This window comes from Ostrea edulis, chromosome 4, assembly GCF_947568905.1.
Source record: "Ostrea edulis chromosome 4, xbOstEdul1.1, whole genome shotgun sequence".
Lineage (NCBI taxonomy): Eukaryota > Metazoa > Mollusca > Bivalvia > Ostreida > Ostreidae > Ostrea > Ostrea edulis.
Window position 1 is genome coordinate 42,212,976 of NC_079167.1, and position 24,009 is coordinate 42,236,984.

Below are 24,009 nucleotides of genomic sequence, written 5' to 3' on the forward strand. Positions count from 1 at the left end.
GGACTGTAGTGCCAGAGGCATATATTTTGTCTGTTTCATTTGGAACCCACGTTAGAATCCGTGTACTCTCTTATGGGTGAGAGTGATTGCCTCCAGATTTTCGCCCCACAGGCTGCGACTCTCAGTCAAGACCCCCCTCTCTCTCTCTTTCTCGTTCTCTCTCTCTCTCTCTCTCGTGACAATGTAGTATTTTTAGATACATGGTCCTCCTACTAGTGCTAGCTCTGGAAGTTGGGTTAACCCTTTCTATAAATAACAGTCATTATCTGTTACATTAACATACCGAATGTTTTCTAGCAGTGAGACGCATGAAGACAAAACAGACACAATTACAGAGTACTCAGTGGCGGAATTAGAGGACCTCACCCGGGGGGGGGGGGGGATCCAGGAATAGCGGTTGGGGGGCCGCCTTGAGGCCCCCGGTGGGTCCAGGGCGAAGCCCTTGTGGGGGCCCAGCCCCCAGAAGCTCCTGGATTTTACAGATTTTATAGGCTTGAAATATGTCTCCTACATGTATGTAGTCATTTTTACTATTTTCTGTCAATTTTAGTATGGTGAACTTAATAAAATGATGCAAATTTTAAGGCTTTTTGGGGGGAAATGTAAGTTCTTCCAATAAAAGTAATTCAATAAATCAAAAGATTTTGCCATTTATTTCTTTCAGAGTGAAAGAAATTCTTGCTTCTTCTTCCCCCCCCCCCCCCCCCCCCCCCCCCATCATCATTTTTGGGAGACCATGAATTAGTAGAACAACGACGAAAGTAGAAGGTGCATAAAGATAAACAAATCAAGTTGTTGTTGTTATTTATTGATTTCACTATGTATAAAGTATAACCCATAAGAGTAACCTAAAAGGTATATATACATGTATGCTTTCTAGCATCGATGTGCTTTACCAAACTGAAATAATGTGTAGAGTAAACTTTAAGATGGTGAATAACAAGTGACCTTTGCGTTGTTATTTATAATTTATATTAAATCATCCATCCTGAGAAGCACGTGAAAGCGTGAATATCAACGTAGATTTGAGCCCGGTCACTTGCACTTGTGGTCCGGAGATTGACACTGTCCCCCGTGTTTAAGGCGACCACCACAGTGGATGAGTCCGAGTCGTAGTCGTTAGCATCTTGTGTGTCTGTCAGAGATCCCCCAACAACCGCATTGTTGACCATTAAGTTGATGAAGTGTGCGCCGTGTGGGTTAGTGTTGATTGTCCAGGTGAACACATACGCCCCCGCTGCGGGTGCGACAAACGTCCCGCTGTATTTATTGTATCCGTTTCCGAGATTTGTTTTCTCGACATCAAAGACCAATGTATGGTGAGTGATAGGTGCAGGTTCTGATTTGGACATATAAGCGTAGAAGGCTATCGGTTCCACGGATGGAGAAGCTGACTTTGACAAAAGAAGGCGGCCTACAAATACAAATTTTCAAAAAATAAGTATCCTCAACATTCTTGTCAATATTAAAGCTGACATGAATTAATAAATACGTACACCTTTCTCATCTTATCCGCCATATTCCTTTCAGGTAGCCTAATTTACTCTACCCGTATATACCCCAAATGTGATTGTCACACCTGAGTGATTTTTCTAGGTGGACTCGACCAGTGCACATCTCCGATAGTAATATATAGGGAATGAGAAACAAATAAAATAACATTTTAAAACATTATGCTTTGCTCGAAATTACAAAATATTGATTGTATACTAACGCAACATTCTGGAAGTTTAGATAAGTTAGACAAAAATACACACACAAAAACCCCAACTTTTTTTGCATACTTGCAAGTGCATGCAAGTATTTGCATTTTCTAATAAAATAAATGCGGATAAATCATTTGCCAATTACATACTGATAGAATGGAATAGGCAAAGAGCATAAAATATATTATTTATATCAATTCTTGCAAAATAAAGGTGCATGTCATATGCATAATAGTAAGCTACATATAGTTTATTCACCAATCAAGGGCCCTCGGGGAGCATGTACATGTTAACAGGCAATTAATTATAACAATGAAAATAAATAACAATCAATTAGAAATACTACTGGTAATACTGACAGAGTTCACACTTCTGCACTGCACATATCTATATAATTATATATGAAATACTGATTACAGACAAGATTTAAATTAACAACATGATAAATAAAATAACCCAACTGCCTCACATAACAGTAACTGGGATAGCAGATAATGATAGTGTCGTGCGAATACTTATATAAAAGAGAATAATAGCATTATATGAAAGAAAGAAAAGAAGAAAAAAAACCACAAACCCACAATATGTTGACCTGATTACAGGGAGCACCAAGGGACAGTGCCTGTTAACAGTCTGGTAATAAATTTATTGTACCAGACCGTTGGTCTTGTACTCCCAGTAACCAAGACAGCTTACTATTGTAAAGTAAAGGAAATGTGTAGAATGTAAAGACATGTATTTGCAGTATCACATTACACTGTTCAAAATCATCTTACTGAATACAGCATGCTAGTATATTACATATTTACACGCAGGATCCAGTTTTTCTGAATGTTTTATGTCTAAAGCAGGAAGGTTAGAATACTTATATAAAAGAGAATAACGTTATATGAGAGAATAAAAACACGATATGTTGACCTGACTACAGGGAGTACCAAGGGACATAATCCGAGATTCCTCTGACTCTTAACCCCGCTTTTATTTTGTGACTTCTGCGGGGGAGAGTCAGAGCGGACTCCATATTGAAAAGTGGGAATTCAGCGACACCAGCTGGTGTCGCTGCTTTACCTACCTCTTACAACTTTATTTCGCGGACCCATCCTCCAAGACGCGAGGATTCAGTTATCGGAAGATTATTCTACAAATACATCATGATTAATACGATGCTATCGCCGTTTAAACGATGGAATTTTGTGTTTACATGTGCTGACGTCATGCGCAAAGAAATCAAATGGCGAGGCGGCGACCTAATTCAAGTGATGCTCCATTTGTCGGTGTTAGGGCCGTTTAAACGGCGATAGCATCGTATTAATCATGATCTATTTATAGATTTATCTTCCGTTAACTGAATTCTCACGTCTTGGAAGATAGATCCGCGAAATAAAGTTGTAAGAGGTAGGTAAAGCAGCGACACCAGCTGGTGTCGCTGAATTCCCACGTTTCAATATGGAGTCCGCTCTGACTCTCCCCCGCACATGTCAAATATAAAAGCGGGGGTAAGAGTCAGAGGAATCTCGGATTACAAGGGACAGTGCCTGTTAACAATCTGGTAGCAAATTGTTGTACCAGACTGTTGGTCTTGTACTCCCAGTAGCCAAGACAGTCTGCAGGTGTAAAATATGAAGAGAGAAAATGTTAGTTAGAATAATCTAACTGTGTCTCGGGACAGGCCCTCACCACAGTTAGAATACCTCCCATATACCCGTAATGTAGCAGAAAATTGCGGAATCGCTCCAAAACGATTTTAAACTTATCAAAGAATAAACGCGTACATTTAAAGTTAAATTTATATACAACTAACCTCATTGGTAATTTGTAAGTCCTTAACACTGTAAAAAATCGTATAATAATATTGTAAACTCAACACTTTGAAATGTCACTTTTCTCGATTCGAACTGACTGCCATTTTACCGGAAACTGCCATCGGAACACCCTGCTGCATGCTGTTTTCCAAAAACGAACGCTTACCTAATTTGCAAATAAGAACGGCCCAAGTGGGTCGTTAAGATAACTTTCCAAATGCATATGAGTGATGTGTTACATAATTTTACCGAAACATGCACTGTGTGCAATTTTCATTTTGCTACATTGCAGGTATATAGGACGCATTCTATCGTTAAATCGGGTCCGTAGGACATTATCATTTTAACGATAGAACATTCTATCTAAGAAAATGTGCATAATGCAATGAAATGTAACATTTGTAGTATTATATCCCACTGTTTAAAATCATCTTACTAATTTGGATGAGAATATTTTCATCTTCATTGGTCATTAGCCATATAAGTTTTTGATCACTGTCCATCTTTACAAAATTCTTACATGATTTGTCTATCGTTTGGAATAAAATAACCCTTTCTTCTGATAAATGACTACATGAGAATAAAAAATGTTTTTCGTCATCCACTGAATTGTTGTTGCATCTTAGACAAAATCTCTCGTGTCGAGGGATTTTTTGGTAACGTCCCCTTTCAATGTTTAGTCTATGAGCTGATATACGGAAACGTGTTAGACTTCTCCTTTGCTCAAAATTTTTAATTGAACTCAAATAATTCTCAAAACCAAAGTTTTGTTTAAAAGTAGAAAAGCAACTTAGTTTTTTATCTGAATTTAATGCAAGGTGTGAATGCCATTCTTTGATGTAATGTTTGAATAAACAATCTTTAAGAGCCTTTTTAAACTGGTATGCCCCTTTAATGGGCAAATCTCTAATCCCATTAATATTGGTTATGAAACAGTTTATAGAATCAAACCATGATGAATCGTTTTGTTCAAAAAGTAATTTTGATTCTCGATATGCATCAAACAATAGTGGAAATGACTGACCAAGATTTTCGAGTCTGTACCAGTAACTTAACATACTTTTTAATATGTCAAAGTGAAGGGGGAATCTTCCCAGTTCCGACAGTACGGCAAAGTTTGTTGCAGATTTATGTACCCCAAGTATTGATTTGCAAAATAATATGCAATGCACAAGGTATAATATCAAATACGGGCGTCTATTCAACAGGTATCGGAGATGTGCACTTACCGAAAATATTAGATTCTCTTTATTCTGATAAATCCACGAAACAAAATGATAAACTCCATTTGTATTTCGTTAGAACTTTACAACACGTTTTCATTCCATTATACAGACTGCGACACATTTCACCCGTGCCAAACAGGGTGTCTTCAATCAGGGGAGATGTCAGAGTCGAAAATTTTTCCTATATGGAACGCTTGTCTGATCGAGGTTTTGCAGTTTATAGAAATCGGGAATCTAATATCTAGTTGGATATATTGCGTGCACAATTCAAAATTTCTCGATGATCATATACAAACTTGGATATACAAATAAGGGAATAATGATCGAAAATATACAAGTGTGTACAAATGCGTGTATTACATTTGCAATCCATAATAAACAGTTCATTACACAAAGACACATATGAACGGAGATTTATAAACGAAAATATTGTTTTGTTGTCTCTTTTGGAACCACATAATTATTTACGGTTTCTGTATGTCCATATTCAGAGAGAGAGAGAGAGAGAGAGAGAGAGAGAGACCGTCCTATTTCGATTTATAATACATGTATATCATTTCACAGAAGGAAAGAAAATTGATCACTTATATAAATGTAAGCTTACAAGCCTTAAAATTTTCCAGCTAAAAAAATTTGTGATTGACAATATATTGGAAACTTACAGGAGTTGATGCTTATAATTGAATTCATTACAAATTTTAAAAAAAGAATATTAGTTTGAACTGTGCATGTAGAAAATACTGACTTTGTATGTTAGAATAACGGGAAAAAAGTAAATTGTCAAAAAAAGTGGGAAAAGAAGACCAGCCTTCCTGCCCACCCCAACCCCCTGTTTTCGTGCCTGAAACAACATATCAATTCGTGTTGAAAGAGAGGTGCATATCTACATTTCATTAAATTCCAAAGGAGCTCGAATTTATGTGTTCCCCTATTAATTATTTTGTATGCAAGATTCGTTCCCGAATTTAGAATCATGCTTTCAGTCAGAGCAGAAATGAATTCATTTTGAAGTACATCTAGTTTGAATGCAAATGTTGGGTTCCTTCTTTTAATTTCATCAGACTCATTAGAAACCCCTCTCCCAAACTATGCAACTTTGTTTTTATTGATATCTAAATCGGTATAAATGAATCCGGATATAAATTATATAATGTTTTTTCGTGATCATATAGATATTGATACTGATAATGAAAAAAGAAAATGTTTATACTCTTGCCTTTTGCATATCCTACTAATGCATTACAGTATATTGACATTGTATCATATCAAATTAAACCTCAACACGAATTTTACTGATTTATGCATACTAACATCTTATCGAATACATTAAATTTGAAATTTCTACGTACAGCGGTATGGCCATTGCGCCAGATCTACGAAATGAAAATATTTATGAATAAATTACACTCAAGCCTCAAAGTAATCATTATGGCATGTTACAGAAACGTTAAAACACACAAATGCTATAGTCCTGCAATGCATAATGCGATTCAATTTTTGCGCGTACTACTTGATTTATTGCGCGCATCAATGCTCTTATCAATTGAATTGGTGCACAATCAATTCAGTTATTGCACGCAATGATGGAATGGATGATATCTTTAAGAAATTAAAGATATCTTCAATTATTAATTTAGCTCTCCTCCCCCTTTCCCCTTTTGTTCACAAATATGCATTGTGATTAATACGAAGTCGATTTTGAGGACATTATAAAGATGCAAAATAATGGCAATCTTTATAAGTTTATTGGTGCATACGTATAGTAAAATGAGGAATTAAATGCAAATGGTTACACTTATTCCATATCGAATCTTTGTGTACATAGAAGATGGGGGGGGGGGGGGTATATTCCTGTGATCCCTAGCGTAGATGTTACCTATAGACTGCTATAAAGACAGGGGACCTTCGATGAAAACTGAAATGATAAAATTTAGTCATACAAGTTTGAAAAGATGAAACGAATTCTGTATTCTAAATCTCGATAATACCCCCCACCACTGACCGCCTACTCCAGTCTTACTCTGTCCGAGTCTTAAAATGTACTCAACAAGTGAGTATAGTGTACTAAGAAAAATTAGAAGCAATGATAAATATGTTGTATTATAGAAATCACGCTGTGTTGCGATATTTTTCTTATCGTGGGTTTCTTTTTTGAGACATTTCCATCATATGAATTTTACCAGTTTTGATCCAAATACAATTTATCACCCTGACCATAACGTTCGCTACAATTTTTCTCGGTAGTACTCTCCACAATACTAATATCTTCGGTCAGTCAGTATTTCGTGATAAAGATTTACTTTGACCTCAATGCTAGGTGTCTTTCCTTGATCAGTTATACTGAGTGTCTCTAGATTTAGATTTCACCAATGTAAGCCTGATAGTAATGAATTATAAAATGTGATACTATGTAAAGACGCAATACACATCCACACAAGAATCTCTCTCTCTCTCTCTCTCTCTCTCTCTCTCCGGACAATGTAGTATTGTTAGACACATGGTCCTCCTACTACTGGGTAGTACTAGCTCTGGAAATTGGGTTAACCCTTTCTATAAATAACAGAGGAATTATCTGTTACATTAACATTCAGAAAGTTTTCAAGCATTCTAGATCCCATGTGATGACCAAGACAGACGTACTCGGTGGCGGAATTAGAGGACCCCCCCCCCCCCCTCCCGATTTTTTTTTTGGGGGGGGGACCATAAATTAGTAGAACAACGGCGAAAGTATAAGGTGCATAAAGATAAACAAATCAATTTGTTGTTGTTATTTATTGATTTGTATAAAGTATAACCCATAAGAGTAACCTAAAAGGTATATACATATATATGCTTTCTAGCATCGATGTGCTTTACCAAAAACTGAAATAATGTGTAAAGTAAACTTTAAGAATGGTGAATAACAAGTGACCTTTGCGTTGTTATTTATAATTTATATTAAATTCTCCATCCTGAGAAGCACGTGAAAGCGTGAATATCAACGTAGATTTGAGCCCGGTCACTTGCACTTGTGGTCCGGAGATTGACACTGTCCCCCGTGTTTAAGGCGACCACCACAGTGGACGAGTCCGAGTCGTAGTCGCCAGTGTCTTGTGTGTCTGTCAGAGATCCCCCAACAACCGCATTGTTGACCATCAAGTTGATGAAGTGTGCGCCATGTGGGTTAGTGTTGATTGTCCAGGTGAACACATACGCCCCCGCTGCGGGTGCGACAAACGTCCCGCTGTATTTATTGTATCCGTTTCCGAGATTTGTTTTCGCGACATCAAAGACCAATGTATGGTGAACGCTAGGTGCAGGTTCTGATTTGGACATATAAGCGTAGAAGGCTATCGGTTCCACGGATGGAGAAGCTGAATTTGTCAACAGAAGGCGGCCTACAAATACAAATTTTCGATAAATAAAGTATCCTCAACATTCCTGTCAATATTAAGATTGAATAAAACCAGACACCGCTAGATTTCATGTCTAACCGAGTTTTCAATAGAATGTAATGTACACTTACGTCCTCGGGATAATTCGGAGGATTCCGTCGTTTTTTCCTGCATCGTGTTCTCCGGCGAAAATGAATTGTCTTTTTCTAGAACTTCATCCAGTTTTGCTCTTTTTGCCTTTAAATCTTTAACATCATTCTCCAAAACCTCATTTTTATAGTTTAAATCCGTGACTTTATTTTTCAAAAATTCGTTGTTTTCATTCATTTCAAAAATCTTGGTTTTCAGAGCCTCGTTAACGCTCTCAAGTTGTATGATTTTTTCCTTCTGGTGTCCCAAAATGTTTCTGATGTCCGCAATTTCATCTCTTAATAAAGTTAGTTCGTCTGCCCTGCTCACTGTTAAATGTATCACAATAAATAGCACTGCAGATAACCCGTGAAGCTCCATGATTGTGTAACGTACGATGACCGTGTTTGCACTAGTTCGTATGATAAGAGCCGGGGAAGTTATGCCAGGTCATCGATGGCCTATGGAGCGCCAAATAATTGAAGATATCTTTAATTATTTGAAGATATCATCAATTCAATTATTGTGCTCATTTGAGAGCAATGATTGATTTGCGCAATAATTCAGAATTGAAGATATCATTAATTATTTGAAGTGATGTTTAATTGAACTATTACGCGCATCAAATGAGTTGATTATATCTTCTATCTTCAAATGATTAAAGAAATCTTCAATTATTTGAGTTTATGTCGCTCTGACAGAGAGGGGGGTATACAGGGATATTGAATTAAAATTGTTGGATAAAAACAAGACAAAAATCTGTAAAAAGGTGAAACGAATTCTGTAATCTAAAACTCAACAATACCATCCACTGACCGCCTACACGAGTCTTAAAATGAGTACTAAAAATAGAATCTGATGCAATGCTAATTATAGAAATCACATTGTGTTGAGATGGTTTTCTTATCGTGTGTTTCTTTTTTGAGACATTTCCATCTTATGAATTTTACCAGTTTTGGTCCAAATACAATTTATCACCCTAACCATAACGTTCGCTACAATTTTTCTCGGTAGTACTCTTCATAACACCAATATATTCGGTCAGTCAATATTTTTGTGATAAAGATTTGCTTTGACTGAGTGTACTTTAAATAGATTTCATTAAGATAAAGACTTAGAGCCCCCCCCCTTTTTTGGCCACATATTATAAAAAAAATGTGAGTAAAACTCCAAATTTGGCACCACAAAGGCAGAGTATTTTAGCTAATCTTGATTTTCACATATACCCCCCCCCCCCTCTTTCGAAAAATCCTGGATCCGCCACTGCATAGCGGGTTTCTGTGCCGAGGCGGAGCTTCGTCAGACACAGTTAGTTGAAATTAAAAATGTGTCATTTTTACCGATGTTATAGGGGAAATGTAGCGCACGGGTTGTGAGGATTATTTAGTGATATGTTGGTAACTTTGAATAATTTCAAATCGTGCTAATTTTTTCAAATACTCGTGGACAGCCTCAGTGATTGTTAGAATTTGACTCGGTCGCTATAACAACTTATATACACATTTCAGACATTCCCAATACACCCAGCCTTGCTTTCTGCCTGTAAGATAAGGGTTATCCATGTTTTGTGAATATACACCTGTTCTGTTCGACTTTTCAACACTTTACACGATCATTCCTCACCATAAATCTAAGACTAATAGATGCTTTCTGATATAATAGACAATTGCTTCTTCTTAAAATGAAACTCGAAAACATTCAAGATTTATGACCAGTCATCCAAAAATTACTTTGTAAACACCATTCTGATTCTATGCACATCTGAACAAAAGTTAATGACAAACTAAGAATTCAACTTCAAAGACTAACGGGATATCCCGATTTAAGCCTCCCATATTTATGTAGCAATATTTTCTCCCGATTCAATACGCAAGATCATGTTCTGCATATAATCAATTTTTAAACCTAGACAGGCTACTGACAAATAATTTGATGTTACTGGGCTTTTAAGCCTCGTCTAAAGTCAGCTTCTCGTAAATTCTATGGTCATTATAATTATCCTATATGCAAATACAACCTGTCGTTGGGTCAAATGTTGTCTGAGGTATTTCATATCAATTGTTAGGCCGTTCTTTACACCATGATTTTGACTACGGATTATTCCGTTTACATGATCAAGCGGGTGTGATCGGTCAACACCTCTGATGTGTCCAGGGGTCCGTATTTGCCCTACTCTTAATTTTGCATTCTTTATAGGAATTATGAGATTGATCACTGGTCGTTATCTTCACTATTTTCACACCACGTTGTCTCAGTATCTTCCATTAGCCATCTCTATGCTATCAAAAGCCTTTTAGAATTCTAACCCCTGTCCACACCTTTCAGTGCATTGTTCAGCAAAACAGTAAAACAAAGCTATAGTAAACCCAATCTAATTAAAATTAGATGTTAGATCCACTCACATACTCGCTACACAAAGCGAGTAAGCGAGCGGATCTAACATCTAATTTTAATTAGATTGTAGCAAACCTCCAGGGTCAGCAAAAAACAGTTCCTTAAAACCAAACTTTGTTATTTCCAATAAAATTTTCAATACCCCGGTACTCTCCTTTCATAGGAGAAAAAATATCACTTCGCAATAAGCGTGAATTCTTTTTTCAAAAGTGTGTTCGTTATAGCGTGTTTTACTGTATTGCACAGGGTGGTCACAACAAATCCTTCCCCTTTAGAACGCCTGCTTGTTTTTTTCTAGTTGCTGTCAACTGCCATTCTGATTGAGTATCGATCTTGCCTGATGAAAGGTGAAGATAACGAACAGTGTATTTTGCTAGATATTAAAAGTAGGCTTATACCTGCCACCTGTTGCAATTCGTTGAGGTCACCTTAGTTTGGTAGTTAATGATGTTACCTTCAGACCATTCTCTTTCATACAATAGTTTTGTGTAATACACGGTGTAAAATATCTGCTGCAAGAACATGATCTGTTTTAAACAATTTTTTCCACAGTTCATCTCGTCCAGGCTTTATATTTTTAACTTGACTTGTTGATGAATAATCCTTTTTTCGTTCTCTTTCTCCATTTATCAAAAGCAAAATCCATCAATTTCCTCATAAGTTTTCCCAAGAGCGCCAAGAAATTCTTACATGTACATTATACATAGTACACTTTTGAATACACACGTACCACAGACAAAATAATCAAGACAACTTGGTTGATTTTAAAACACAATGAAATTTAGAAAATGATTGGGTGAAACAATTTTAAAAACTATTTGAACGTGTACATCATTAATTTTTAATAACATCCTTCTTGCAATAATAAAGAATCTCTCATCATACGTTGCACATTAAAGCCACTCAAAGTCGAGTTACAAGCCCAACTCAAAAAGAAAACAACAATAATAAATAAGAAAGTCGCACAGCATCACTTCACACATCCGATTCTTCCAAGTCTGACACAAAAGCAGTATTCACATAAATTGGGTCATCGGTCTCACTTCCAATCAGATCTATTGTACTTCCTGTTTGACTCACTCTCAGGTTCTGCAGGGTGTGGTTCTCCATGGAATCAGCACTCTCATCTGAAAGAACTCCACGATTAGTTTCAATAATTGTACAGTGTAGTTTTTTTATACGGTTAAATATAGGTACTGTAATCAGCACCACAAAATATTTTTCAAAAAATGGTTATCAATAAAATCAAAAGTAACTCAGTATAGTGCACACCCATGTATGTTATTTACATTGCATGTTCTCTATACAATGCAAGGTGAAGATAACGAACAGTGATCAATCTCATAACTCCTATAAGCAATACAAATTAGATAGTTGGGCAAACATGGACCCCTGGACACACCAGAGGTGGGATCAGGTGCCTAGGAGGAGTAAGCATCCCTGTTGACCGGTCACACCCGCCATGAGCCCTATATCCTGATCAGGTAAACGGAGTTATCCGCAGTCAAAATGAGTGTGCCAAGAACGGCTTAACAATCGGTATGAAACACGTCAGACAGCATTTGACCCAATGCGAGGTTGTATTGACGAACTAGATCGTTATAACGACCATAGAATTTGTGAAAATGTACACCGTTGTGGTTTTAGCTTCAGTCACTGTAAGTTGTTTACAAGTACATCCTTTGGTGAAGAGCATGCTTACAGTTCTTACCTATGATCTGAGAATCGATTGCACTACTTAGAGTGCTTACCTATGATCTGAGAATCGATTGCACTACTTAAGAGTTCCTACCTATGATCTGAGAATCGATTGCACTACTTAAGAGTTCTTACCTATGATCTGAGAATCGATTACACTACTTAACAGTTCTTACCTATGATCTGAGAATTGATTGCACTACTTAACAGTTCTTACCTATGATCTGAGAATTGATTGCACTACTTAAGAGTTCTTACCTATGATCTGAGAATCGATTGCACTACTTAAGAGTTCTTACCTATGATCTGAGAATCGATTGCACTACTTAACAGTTCTTACCTATGGTATGAAAATCGATTGCAATGGTATGAAAATCGATTGTACTACTTAAGAGTTCTTACCTATAGTCTGAGAATCGATTGCATTACTTAGAGTGCTTGCCTATGGTCGGAAAATCGATTGCACTACTTAAGAGTTCTTACCTATGGTCTGAGAATCGATTGCACTAGTTAGAGTTCTTACCTATGATCTGAGAATCAATTGCACTACTTAACAGTTCTTACCTATGGTATGAAAATCGATTGCAATGGTATGAAAATCGATTGCACTACTTAAGAGTTCTTACCTATGATCTGAGAATCGATTACACTACTTAACAGTTCTTACCTATGATCTGAGAATTGATTGCACTACTTAAGAGTTCTTACCTATGATCTGAGAATCGATTGCACTACTTAAGAGTTCTTACCTATGATCTGAGAATCGATTGCACTACTTAACAGTTCTTACCTATGGTATGAAAATCGATTGCAATGGTATGAAAATCGATTGCACTACTTAAGAGTTCTTACCTATGGTCTGAGAATCGATTGCACTACTTAGAGTTCTTACCTATGATCTGAGAATCGATTGCACTACTTAAGAGTTCTTACCTATGATCTGAGAATCGATTGCACTACTTAAGAGTTCTTACCTATGATCTGAGAATCGATTACACTACTTAAGAGTTCTTACCTATGATCTGAGAATCGATTTCACTACTTAAGAGTTCTTACCTATGGTCTGAAAATCGATTGCACTACTTTCCTCCTCAGGAAGAATATCTGTCTGATTCTTGGCAAAATTAATAAATACCTACAAAGATTAAAAAACAATCAAAAGAATGAAGAAATCAACCCCCTTCCCTTCTTTCGGAGCTGTACTTAACAAAAGCATACAGTACTTTTTATCTCATCAGTTACAGATTTCAATTATGGCCAATACTAAAACTACTTCAGGAAACTGATCAATAAAAGATTTGAAATATGGTTCCGTATTTCACAGCTTTAACACTCACTTGATCAAGTGTGGTCTGCGACACAGAGTAATCCTCGATAGAAAATTCATGTCGGACCGACTCAATCTGACCAAATATATAGGACAGTTTGATGGTAGGGCCCAGCTGGTACTGCACCATGTTGTGATGTTTCTCCTTAAGAGTGCTGCCGGGGAACATGGTGTTTATGTACCGTTCCACAGGCTCCAGGTTAGGATTAGCGCCACTGACTCGGATCAGTATGGTATAACCATCACCAAATCTGTAAAACACACAAATTCTCTTCTAGTGACTGTAACTTTCCATAATACGACTGTTCGCGCTGAGACTTTTGAGTCAGTTTTGGTATTCTTGTCATACAAACCCTTTCAGTGACTGTAACTTTCCAGTATGTCTACATAAAACTTTTCGACCACTTTCAAATTTGGTATTCTTGTCATACAAACCTGTTTTTGAGATGCTGTATACTGCCAATACATCTAAACTTTCCATTGACCATGATGGCTAGCCTGCCACACAAAGCTTCACACTCCTCCATACTGCAAAATAAATCATTCAAAATACATGTGTCCTATCAGAACTTGTCGAAGCAAAGAACATTTTTGGCTTGGATTTCTTGAAAAAAATCTCAAACTTAATTTGAATAAGATGTGTTTGTAAAACGTTGATGCATCTGTATGGCAGCAAAGTAATTGTACAAAGTTAATACACATGTGAAGTATGAAAGCCCTAGCACTAAACTATCAAGTGTTATGGCCAACGTTAAAGTTTTTCAGTAGTAGTCAAACTCCAAGGTGAAGGTCACAAGGTCGTATATAATATTTTGGTACCAAAAGGAAGGCCCTGTCAGAAGGAATACACATGTAAAATATGAAGGCCCTAGCACTAAGTGTTCAAAAGTAATGGCCAAGGTTAAAGTTTTTGGGGACAAACAGACAGACAGACCAAAAACTATATGCCCTCGAATCTCCAATTACGGGGGCAGAAAAATGCTGAATTGTCTGATTTTTTGCTAGCAGTAAAACACAGACCTGTGAGAAGTCATTATGATTGAGCGCCCATCTTTGACAATACTGTTGATACAGGTCCACAGAAATCGCCTGGCTTTTGGATCCATACCAGTGGTGGGCTCATCCTAAAGAACAGGTCATCATCTATATTATTTTCTGTTCCTGACAGGAACACTCTCGTGTAGGGCACAGCGTAATGCATAACAAAGTTTGTGAGTCATCATCACACACACTTGTCCAATCAAACTGAGAAAGTATCTATGAATTTTTAGGCTGAACATGAGCCTGGCTATCAGTGCTTTGATTAGGCTGAACTCACCAGGAAAATGACCTTGGGATTCCCCAGCAATGCGATGGCTGTGGACAGCTTTCTCCTGTTTCCCCCTGAGTAGCCCCCTGATATTTTGTTGGCGTACGGAATCAGCCCAAGTTTCTTGATTCCCCAGTCAGCCACCTGTCACGAGAACTAATATAAATCTCTAAAACACAACGTTTCTATCGGAAATTTCTAAACTTCTCCAGGACACAATCATCTCTGAAACACAATGTTTCTATCGGAAAGAACTATGCACGCTAACTCTGGATTCCCGCCTACATTTTCAACTCGTATATTTTATAAAGCTTTGCAATTTTGCTAATGATATTTTTTCAAATGCAAAGTAGAATCCATTAGTAATTGATTATCAACTTTAATACCAATGTTCATAGATTAATTGCTCTTAATTTCAACTCATTTTGAGTAGTGGGTAGAAAATCATGTTCATTGAAACTGGGCTTTAAAACGTCATATATCTTAAAATCTTTATTGATAGCAATTAATAACCATTTAATTTGTTAAATTACTTCATATTATTGAGCATAAAATGTTTAATCTTCATTTCTCACACTTTATCCTCATTTGCAATTGATCATTAGAGTGAACATTTTCGCTGTGTTAAATTTTGGTCTGTAAACATGTGCCCCCCAACCCCCGTGAAACAACAAAAGTTTGGGTATAAATTTGCTTTTAAAAATATTTTCCGTTTTCCATTGCTTCCTACGATTTTAATCCAAATTATAGAGTTATATCTCTTTCTTTTGTCAAACATATCAACTTTTATGAAATAAATATCTATATCGACATAAAAGAATCATTTAGAAATGATAACTTTTAAAATTTTACCAGAAGGTAAGTGCCAAAACAATACTATCGTTTGCAGTTCTTTCTAAACTTCTTCAGGATACAATAATCTCTAATGCATAGTTTTACAATATGGAGCACCAAATTAACATAAACTCAAATAATTGAAGATATCTTCAATTATTTGAAGATATCATCAATTCAATTATTGCTCTCTTTAATTGAATTAATGCTTGCATTAAATCAATTATTGCTCTCATCAAATGAATTAATGCTCGCTTCAATTCAATTATTGCTCTCATCAATTGAATTAATGCACGCATCAATTGAATTAATGAGAGCAATAATAGATTTGATGCGCACATTAATTCAATTATTGCTCTCTTCACTTCAATTGATGAGAGCATCAATTTTGTAGAAATATTGCTCGCAATAATTAATTTAGAGCTCGGTATAAATAATTTGATGATCTCTTTAATTCAATTGAAGATATCTTTAATTATTTACAATGCTTTTGTATAAGGAATTAATGCGTGCATCAATTCTTTTAAAGAGAGCAACAATTCAATTAAAGAGATCATTAATTCAATTGTGGATATGTTGAATTGAAGATATATTTAATTATATAGTTGCTCTCTCTAAAAGAATTATTGCTCTCTTCAAATGAATTAAAGATATCATTAATTCAATTGAAGAGAGCAATAATTGAATTAAAGCGCACATTAAATCCATTATTGCTCTCATCCAATGAATTAATGCATGCATCAATTCAATTATTGCTCTCATCAATTGATTTAATGCGCGCATTATATCAATTATTGCTCTCTTCAATTGAATTGTAGCGCGCATCAATTCAATTGTTGATATCATTAATTCATTTGAAGAGATCATTAATTCAATTAAAGTGTGCATCAATTCAGCTGAAGAATTAATGCTATCATCAATTCAATTAATGCGTGCAATAATTCAGAATTGAAGATATCATTAATTATTTGAAGAGATCTTTAATTAAATTGTTGCGCGCATCAAATGAATTGATGATATCTTCAACTAATTGAAGATATCTTCAATTATTTGAGTTTATGTTAATTTGGCGCTCCATATTACAACCCATCAAATACACTGCACTTAAAATTTGGCATTTTTCATTTAACATACCTCTACAGTAGCTCCTAGCGGAATATATATACATATACAGTTGCATTACATAGAAACATACGGACAGTTCTCACACTGCTAAATGTACATTTTTATGTGCAGTACTTATTTCTGCTAAGTCCACGGTCACATAAAATGTGGGCAATTTCATACCAGCAGATTTTTACAGTGTGCAAGCTATTTTCATGTAAGCCATATGCAACCCAGCGGAATTTCATACCTGCAGACCAAACCAAAAATGGTAATCTGCGAAATTATGGATCTGTGGATTTAAATATGTCTGCAGTATATCCAAATTCATTGTGAAAGCACAATATATACATCCAGTATACGGTGTTATAATGTATGATATATACATCCTGTACACAGTGTTATAATGTATGATATATACATCCTGTACACAGTGTTATAATGTACAATATGTACATTTTGTACACAGTGTTATTATGTACGGTATATATATCCTGTACGCAGTGTTATAATGTACAATATATACATCCTTTACACAGTGTTATATTATACGATATATAGATCCAGTATACAGTGTTATAATGTATGATATATACATCTTGTACACAGTGTTATAATGTATGACATATACATCTTGTACTGAGTGTTATAATGTATGATATATACATCCTGTATACAGTGTTATAATGTATGATATATACATATTGTATGCTGTGTTATAATGTACGGTATATAGATCCTGTATGCTCTGTTATAATGTATGATATATACATCCTGTACACAGTGTTATAATGTACGATATATACATCCTGTACACAGTGCTATAATGTACGATATATACATCCTGTACACAGTGTTATGATGTACGATATATACATCCTGTACACAGTGTTATAATACACAATATATACATCCTGTACACAGCATTATAATGTACGATATATAGATCCTGTACACAGTGTTATAATGTACGATATATACATCCTGTACGCAGTGTTATTATGTACGGTATATATATCCTGTACGTAGTGTTATAATGTACGATATATACATCCTTTACACAATGTTATAATGTATGATATATACATCCTGTACACAGTGTTATAATGTATGATACATACATCCTGTACACAGTGTTATAATGTACGATATATACGTCCTGTACACAGTGTTATAATGTACGATATATACATCCTGTACACAGTGTTATAATGTATGATATATACATCCTGTACACAGTGTTATAATGTTGATATATACATCCTGTACACAGTGTTATAATGTATGATACATATATCCTGTACACAGTGTTATAATGTATGATACATACATCCTGTACACAGCATTATAATGTACAATATATAGATCCTGTACACAGTGTTATAATGTAGGATATATACATTCTGTATGCTGTGTTATAATGTACGATATATACATCATGTACATGGTGTTATAATGTACGAACCTTATTGACATCTTTTTCTGGGATTCCTCGAAGCCGAGCATAAAACACGAGCACTTCTTTAGACGTAAGTAATAAGTCATAAGCATCAAACTGTGGGCAGTAGCCGACACATTTACGAACAAAGTCAATCTCATCTATCACACTGAAACAGAGGGAAATATTGTACAGTGTATATACATTTACGAACTCTGTCAGTCTCGTCTATTACTCTGAAACAAAGGGAAATATTGTATGTACATTTACGAACTCTGTCAGTCTCGTCTATCACACTGAAACAAAAGATTGTATATATATTGCTTCTGTTCATTTATCAATCTAACAGTCATCATTATTTGTGCTATATATGCAGCATAAAAAGCTATTAAATACAAAGTCATGCACCAAAAAAGGCAGAGAATCAAATGAATGTTATATCTGCTATCATCACTCAGAATTTACCCAAGAAAAAGGAGTAAAGGAGAAAAAAAGGAGTAAATCAGAGAACAAGGATCAGAGTGAGCAAAGGTGATTTTTCTCAATCTATAAAAATAACATCAGTTTTGTTGTTAGTGACTTTGACAAATGTTGGACAGACCTATGTCCTGCAATAGATGCCATTCCACTTGATAATGGGATATCCCCTGTCAGCATTTTAAATGTTGTAGTTTTTCCAGCTCCGTTGACCCCCAACAGCCCAAAACACTGCCCCTTGGGTATTCCTACGCACAGGCGATCGACTGCTGTGTGCTTTGACGTCCCCTCAGCCATCTTATAAATCTACAAGTGGAAATTTGTTGGATCAAAAGATAACAAATGATCTATTTTCTTTATTCTGATTTATACTTAAACAAATGTATGTATGTGTATTTCATGCAGTAAAATAGGAGAATGACAGAGTTTTTTGGGATTCCAATTGCCACCAAATACTGTAAGTGGTTTTAATTTCGCGTTGCTAAAAGTTTGCAGTTTTTCATATTGGTCTAATTCCGGTGCTTTTATTTTTGCGGAATTCAAATTTTATTTTGATTACTAGTAACTTTTCAAAACGTATTGTGTCACACTTGCAAAATGATTGCGGTGGTTTTAATTTCACGAAAAAATCCCCAACCGGGAACATAGTGAAATTAAAACCACTGCAATCATTTCCCCATTTACAGTATGTTTTTTTCTCTTATACTTGTACGTAAATATAAATTAATCCGAAAATTCCAACATACATACAAAAAATGTTATGTGTAAGATTAAATTTTATTGAATTGTACACTAACATCAGAAGCACACTATGTGTAAGGTTTAATGAATTGTACACTAACATCAGATGTACACTATGTGTAAGGTTTAATGAATTGTACACTAACATCAGATGTACACTATGTGTAAGGTTTAATGAATTGTACACTAACATCAGATGTACACTATGTGTAAGGTTTAATTGTACACTAACATCAGATGTACACTATGTGTAAGGTTTAATTGTACACTAACATCAGATGTACACTATGTGTAAGGTTTAATTGTACACTAACATCAGATGTACACTATGTGTAAGGTTTAATTGTACACTAACATCAGATGTACACTATGTGTAAGGGTTAATGAATTGTACACTAACATCAGATGTATACTATGTGTAAGGTTTAATTGTACACTAACATCAGAAGCACACTATGTGTAAGGTTTAATGAATTGTACACTAACATCAGATGTACACTATGTGTAAGGTTTAATGAATTGTACACTAACATCAGATGTACACTATGTGTAAGGTTTAATGAATTGTACTTTAACGTCAGAAGCACCAGGCTTTACCTTGGTCATGTTTTCCACCCTGACAATGTCATCCACCGCCGCTCCGTCTAACACTCTCTTCCTCTCCTTCTCCACATCCACATCCGTGTCATCATGTGGATAGTCCTTTATTGTTATTTGTCTGTATAATTAAGAAATCATGATTGTGTAAGTGGAATTGTGGGAGATAAATACCAATTAAATAGACCTAGGCTTTCCTGTTTCAACAATATCTTGAAACCGATGGGATCATTCTTCAACAAATCCAACAAAGAGATAAAATTCCATTCTAATACAGTGATGTTTAACAAACACAAAGTACACAACGTCATTTGGAGATCATGATATCAAGATGTAAAATCTGCGATAAACCTCTTGACATCACAATGTAACAAAGAATGCAGTAAATGTTTACCTTGGTTTAATACAGAAGTTGTATTCAATCAGAAGATTGATGACAAAGAACAGCGTCCCTTGAAGAAACAGTGCTAGGATGTTTTTTCCCACCATATTAAACTGTAGCGGGGATATCTTACTCTTCAGATCTGAACAAATCAAAAATTACAAACATTTTATATCCATGTATAAACGTGAGAACATTTAAAAGATATATTTTACGTATATATTTGCTTGTAATTTGATATAATGATGCTGCAGCATAAAATCATTTCAAGATTTGACTGCAGAGATTATCTTGTATTCATTATACAGTATAACATGAGGCAGTAAAATACCACATAAGCAGAATTTTTAGCGAGGATTTCATTTTGGCATTATTAGTGAGAGTGATGAGGTTTCTAAAATTGAATATTGCTAACAATTTATTTCATATAGAGGTATCAGTTATCTTTCCTGGAATTATAAAGTCGTTAAAATTAGTTCTCGTTATAATCATATATGCAAGGTGAAGATAACGAACAGTGATCAATCTCATAACTCCCACAAGCAATACAAAATAGATAGTTGGGTTAACATTTTTATGGAAAAATTGCAAAATTTGTGTCTCGCTGAAAATTCCACCCTTAAACGGTATGCTGAGTCCTAATAAACAAAATTTGTTATATCCATTAAGTTCATACGTGTATATGTATGATGTTTTAAAACTACAATGAATGAAAATCACTTTGCTGTAAGCATGAATTCATGATAAGTGTGATTGCTGTAGCCATGTTTTACTGTATTCATACGTTAAAACATGTATCCTCCTAAAGGACCACTTACTGAATTTTTTGAAGGCGTCGGTATAGAGCTGGTTCCGGGACATCTCCATTAGACCCAGGCCCAGGCAGTACTGAGGGAAGATCAGCATCACATTCTTCAACAGCTCATTGATGTACTGGAGTTGCTATAAAATGCCAGTAGTCCATTTAGTTTTATAATCTGCCTAAGCAAAACTGGTGTTGTCCAAATTAATGGAATTGAAATCCTGCTTCGTCAATATCTAAATCACCTATGATTTTGACCTCGTTCACTTGACCTTGAATCACATCTATAACACATCCATTTGTCAAAGTCAGACTTTATGTCAAGTATGAGATGAAAATATTTAATTCACATACATACACATTCAAACCTTATTATATTGAACTTGATGGGGCTGAGAAAAAAATATATTGAAGTTAAAGTACCTAAAGAAAATGTAGTTAGGACTTCTAACTCACTTTGACATATCCATGGTATTCAAGATATCAATCTTCAAGATACCAATTGAAAGTTTAACTGTATCTACAGAAGAACACACCTTTAATGAACATGCTTATAATAAATCCACGCTTATTATGAAGTGATATTTATTTCACTATGAGAGGAAAATAACAAAAATTTTATTCAGTATAGTGAAGTTTGGATAAATGAACTCTTTTATTGACCCCTGAGGTTCGCTATGACTGTGTTTTACTGTATAATGAAGTTTGGTTATAATGAACTATTTTTGCTGACCCTGGAGGTTCACTATAACTGTGTTTTACTGTATAATGAAGTTGGGATATAATGAACTGTTTTTTGCTGTCCCTGGAGGTTCACTATAACTGTGTTTTACTGTATAATGAAGTTTGGTTATAATGAACTGTTTTTTGCTGACCCTGGAGGTTCACTATAACTGTGTTCTACTGTGTCTTGTTGACAAACCTCATCCTCTTCTGCCAGGAGCTCCAGTATAAACGTCGACAGAGTGGAAGTGGTTCCTATGAAGATATTTATCGACTTCAAGGTCACCATGGCAGTGCTAGCCACATTGAACATGCGGGAGAAGGGATACATCATTGGAATCAGAGCATAGCTGAAAATAAAGATGTCATTTTAATAAGAGAGTCACTGAAATTATGTAAATAATGGAAATATCTCAATGTTTTGAACATATTGCAAAATAAATAGTTTACACAAAAGGTTTAGACACAAATCAAAACTTCTGATTTGTAAATACATGTGGGGAATGGTTTGATTTTATTTTCAATCACAAAAGTCACGAATAAAAGTACTAACCCAAATAAAATTAGCAGTAGAATGAGACATGGAATGTTACTAGGACTGATGTACGACTCGACCTGAAATCCCAGGAAGATGCAGACGCACAATGCACAGGAAATGGAGTAATTTAGCTGCAAGAAAAAAACAACTCAATACTTCAAAATAAAAAGAATTTCCCCCCCAAATAAGTAATGTAGAAAAGATTACAAAAAAATCCAGGACCAGTGAAAAGCTGTCGATCTGTTATAATTAAACCTCATTATATCCAATATAACTTTTGTTATTTTCCTCTCATAGGGGAATAAATATCACTTCGCAGTAAGTGTGGATTCATTATAAATGTGTTCACTATAAGCGTGTTTTACTGTGTTGTGTAAACAGGACACATACCATGTCCCAGAAGAAGTTTGTTGACCAGTAGATGAGTGGATTGACGCCACTGACAAACTGAAGATGCTTGGAATTTGTGATCCGTTCATCGATTAGAATCATGACAAAACTGGCGGGAATGAAGGACATGGCAAAAATAACACAGGTTGCCACCAGCACATCAGCCTTACTGTTAAATCTGAAACAATAAAGCCACACATCAGCCTTACTGTTAAATCTGAAACAAAACAGCCACACATCAGCCTCACTGTTAGATCTAAAACAAAACAGCCACACATCAGCCTTACTGTTAGATCTGAAACAATAAAGCCACACATCAGCCTTACCGTTAAATCTGAAACAATAGAGACACACATCAGCCTTACTGTTAAATCTGAAACAATAAAGCCACACATCAGCCTCACTGTTAAATCTGAAACAATAAAGCCACACATCAGTCTCACTTTTAGATCTGAAACAAAACAGCCACACATCAGCCTTACTGTTAAATCTAAAACAAAACAGCCACACATCAGCCTTACTGTTAAATCTGAAACAATAGAGACACACATCAGCCTTACTGTTAAATCTGAAACAATAAAGCCACACATCAGCCTTACTGTTAAATCTGAAACAATAGAGACACACATCAGCCTCACTGTTAAATCTGAAACAAAACAGCCACACATCAGCATCACTGTTAAATCTAAAACAAAACAGCCACACATCAGCCTTACTGTTAAATCTGAAACAAAACAGCCACACATCAGCCTTACTGTTAAATCTGAAACAATAGAGACACACATCAGCCTCACTGTTAGATCTGAAACAACATAGATGACTGTTGTTGAGATAATTGTAGGTATATCTACTTACTAGGATTACTGATGTGACTGTTGTTGAGATAATTGTAGGTATATCTACTTACTAGGATTACTGATGTGACTGTTGTTGAGATAATTGTAGGAGTATATCTACTTACTAGGATTACTGATGTGACTGTTGTTGAGATAGTTGTAGGTATATCTACTTACTAGGA

General features: G+C 35.5%; 3 protein-coding genes across 3 annotated transcripts in view; all 3 read right to left on the bottom strand.

Annotated features, from left to right (window-relative positions):
• Window positions 1-949: 949 nt before the first annotated feature.
• On the bottom strand, window positions 950-3,039 carry LOC125672028 (complement C1q-like protein 3). The gene is made up of 2 exons (XM_048908083.2): window positions 2,779-3,039; window positions 950-1,414 (listed from the first exon to the last, which is right to left on the bottom strand). Exons 1-2 carry the CDS (start codon window positions 2,804-2,806, stop codon window positions 975-977), a joined length of 468 nt encoding a protein of 155 aa, XP_048764040.2. The 5' UTR covers window positions 2,807-3,039; the 3' UTR covers window positions 950-974.
• Window positions 3,040-7,491: 4,452 nt separating this feature from the next.
• Window positions 7,492-8,660, bottom strand: LOC125672023 (uncharacterized). Its single transcript, XM_048908077.2, has 2 exons — window positions 8,240-8,660; window positions 7,492-8,111 (listed from the first exon to the last, which is right to left on the bottom strand). Exons 1-2 carry the CDS (start codon window positions 8,616-8,618, stop codon window positions 7,672-7,674), a joined length of 819 nt encoding a protein of 272 aa, XP_048764034.2. The 5' UTR covers window positions 8,619-8,660; the 3' UTR covers window positions 7,492-7,671.
• Window positions 8,661-11,448: 2,788 nt separating this feature from the next.
• Window positions 11,449-24,009, bottom strand: part of LOC125670919 (phospholipid-transporting ATPase ABCA1-like) — a 44,786-nt gene continuing 32,225 nt past the window's right edge. Inside the window, exons 34-47 of the mRNA XM_056162679.1 lie at window positions 22,992-23,169; window positions 22,617-22,732; window positions 22,263-22,413; window positions 21,357-21,480; window positions 20,551-20,680; window positions 20,157-20,277; window positions 18,943-19,124; window positions 18,369-18,510; window positions 14,975-15,109; window positions 14,677-14,780; window positions 14,092-14,184; window positions 13,667-13,907; window positions 13,386-13,464; window positions 11,449-11,758 (exon numbers count right to left, since the gene is read on the bottom strand). Of these exons, the coding sequence (XP_056018654.1) occupies window positions 11,607-11,758; window positions 13,386-13,464; window positions 13,667-13,907; window positions 14,092-14,184; window positions 14,677-14,780; window positions 14,975-15,109; window positions 18,369-18,510; window positions 18,943-19,124; window positions 20,157-20,277; window positions 20,551-20,680; window positions 21,357-21,480; window positions 22,263-22,413; window positions 22,617-22,732; window positions 22,992-23,169 (1,948 nt within the window). The 3' untranslated portion in view covers window positions 11,449-11,606. The remainder of the gene's footprint in view (window positions 11,759-13,385; window positions 13,465-13,666; window positions 13,908-14,091; window positions 14,185-14,676; window positions 14,781-14,974; window positions 15,110-18,368; window positions 18,511-18,942; window positions 19,125-20,156; window positions 20,278-20,550; window positions 20,681-21,356; window positions 21,481-22,262; window positions 22,414-22,616; window positions 22,733-22,991; window positions 23,170-24,009) is intronic.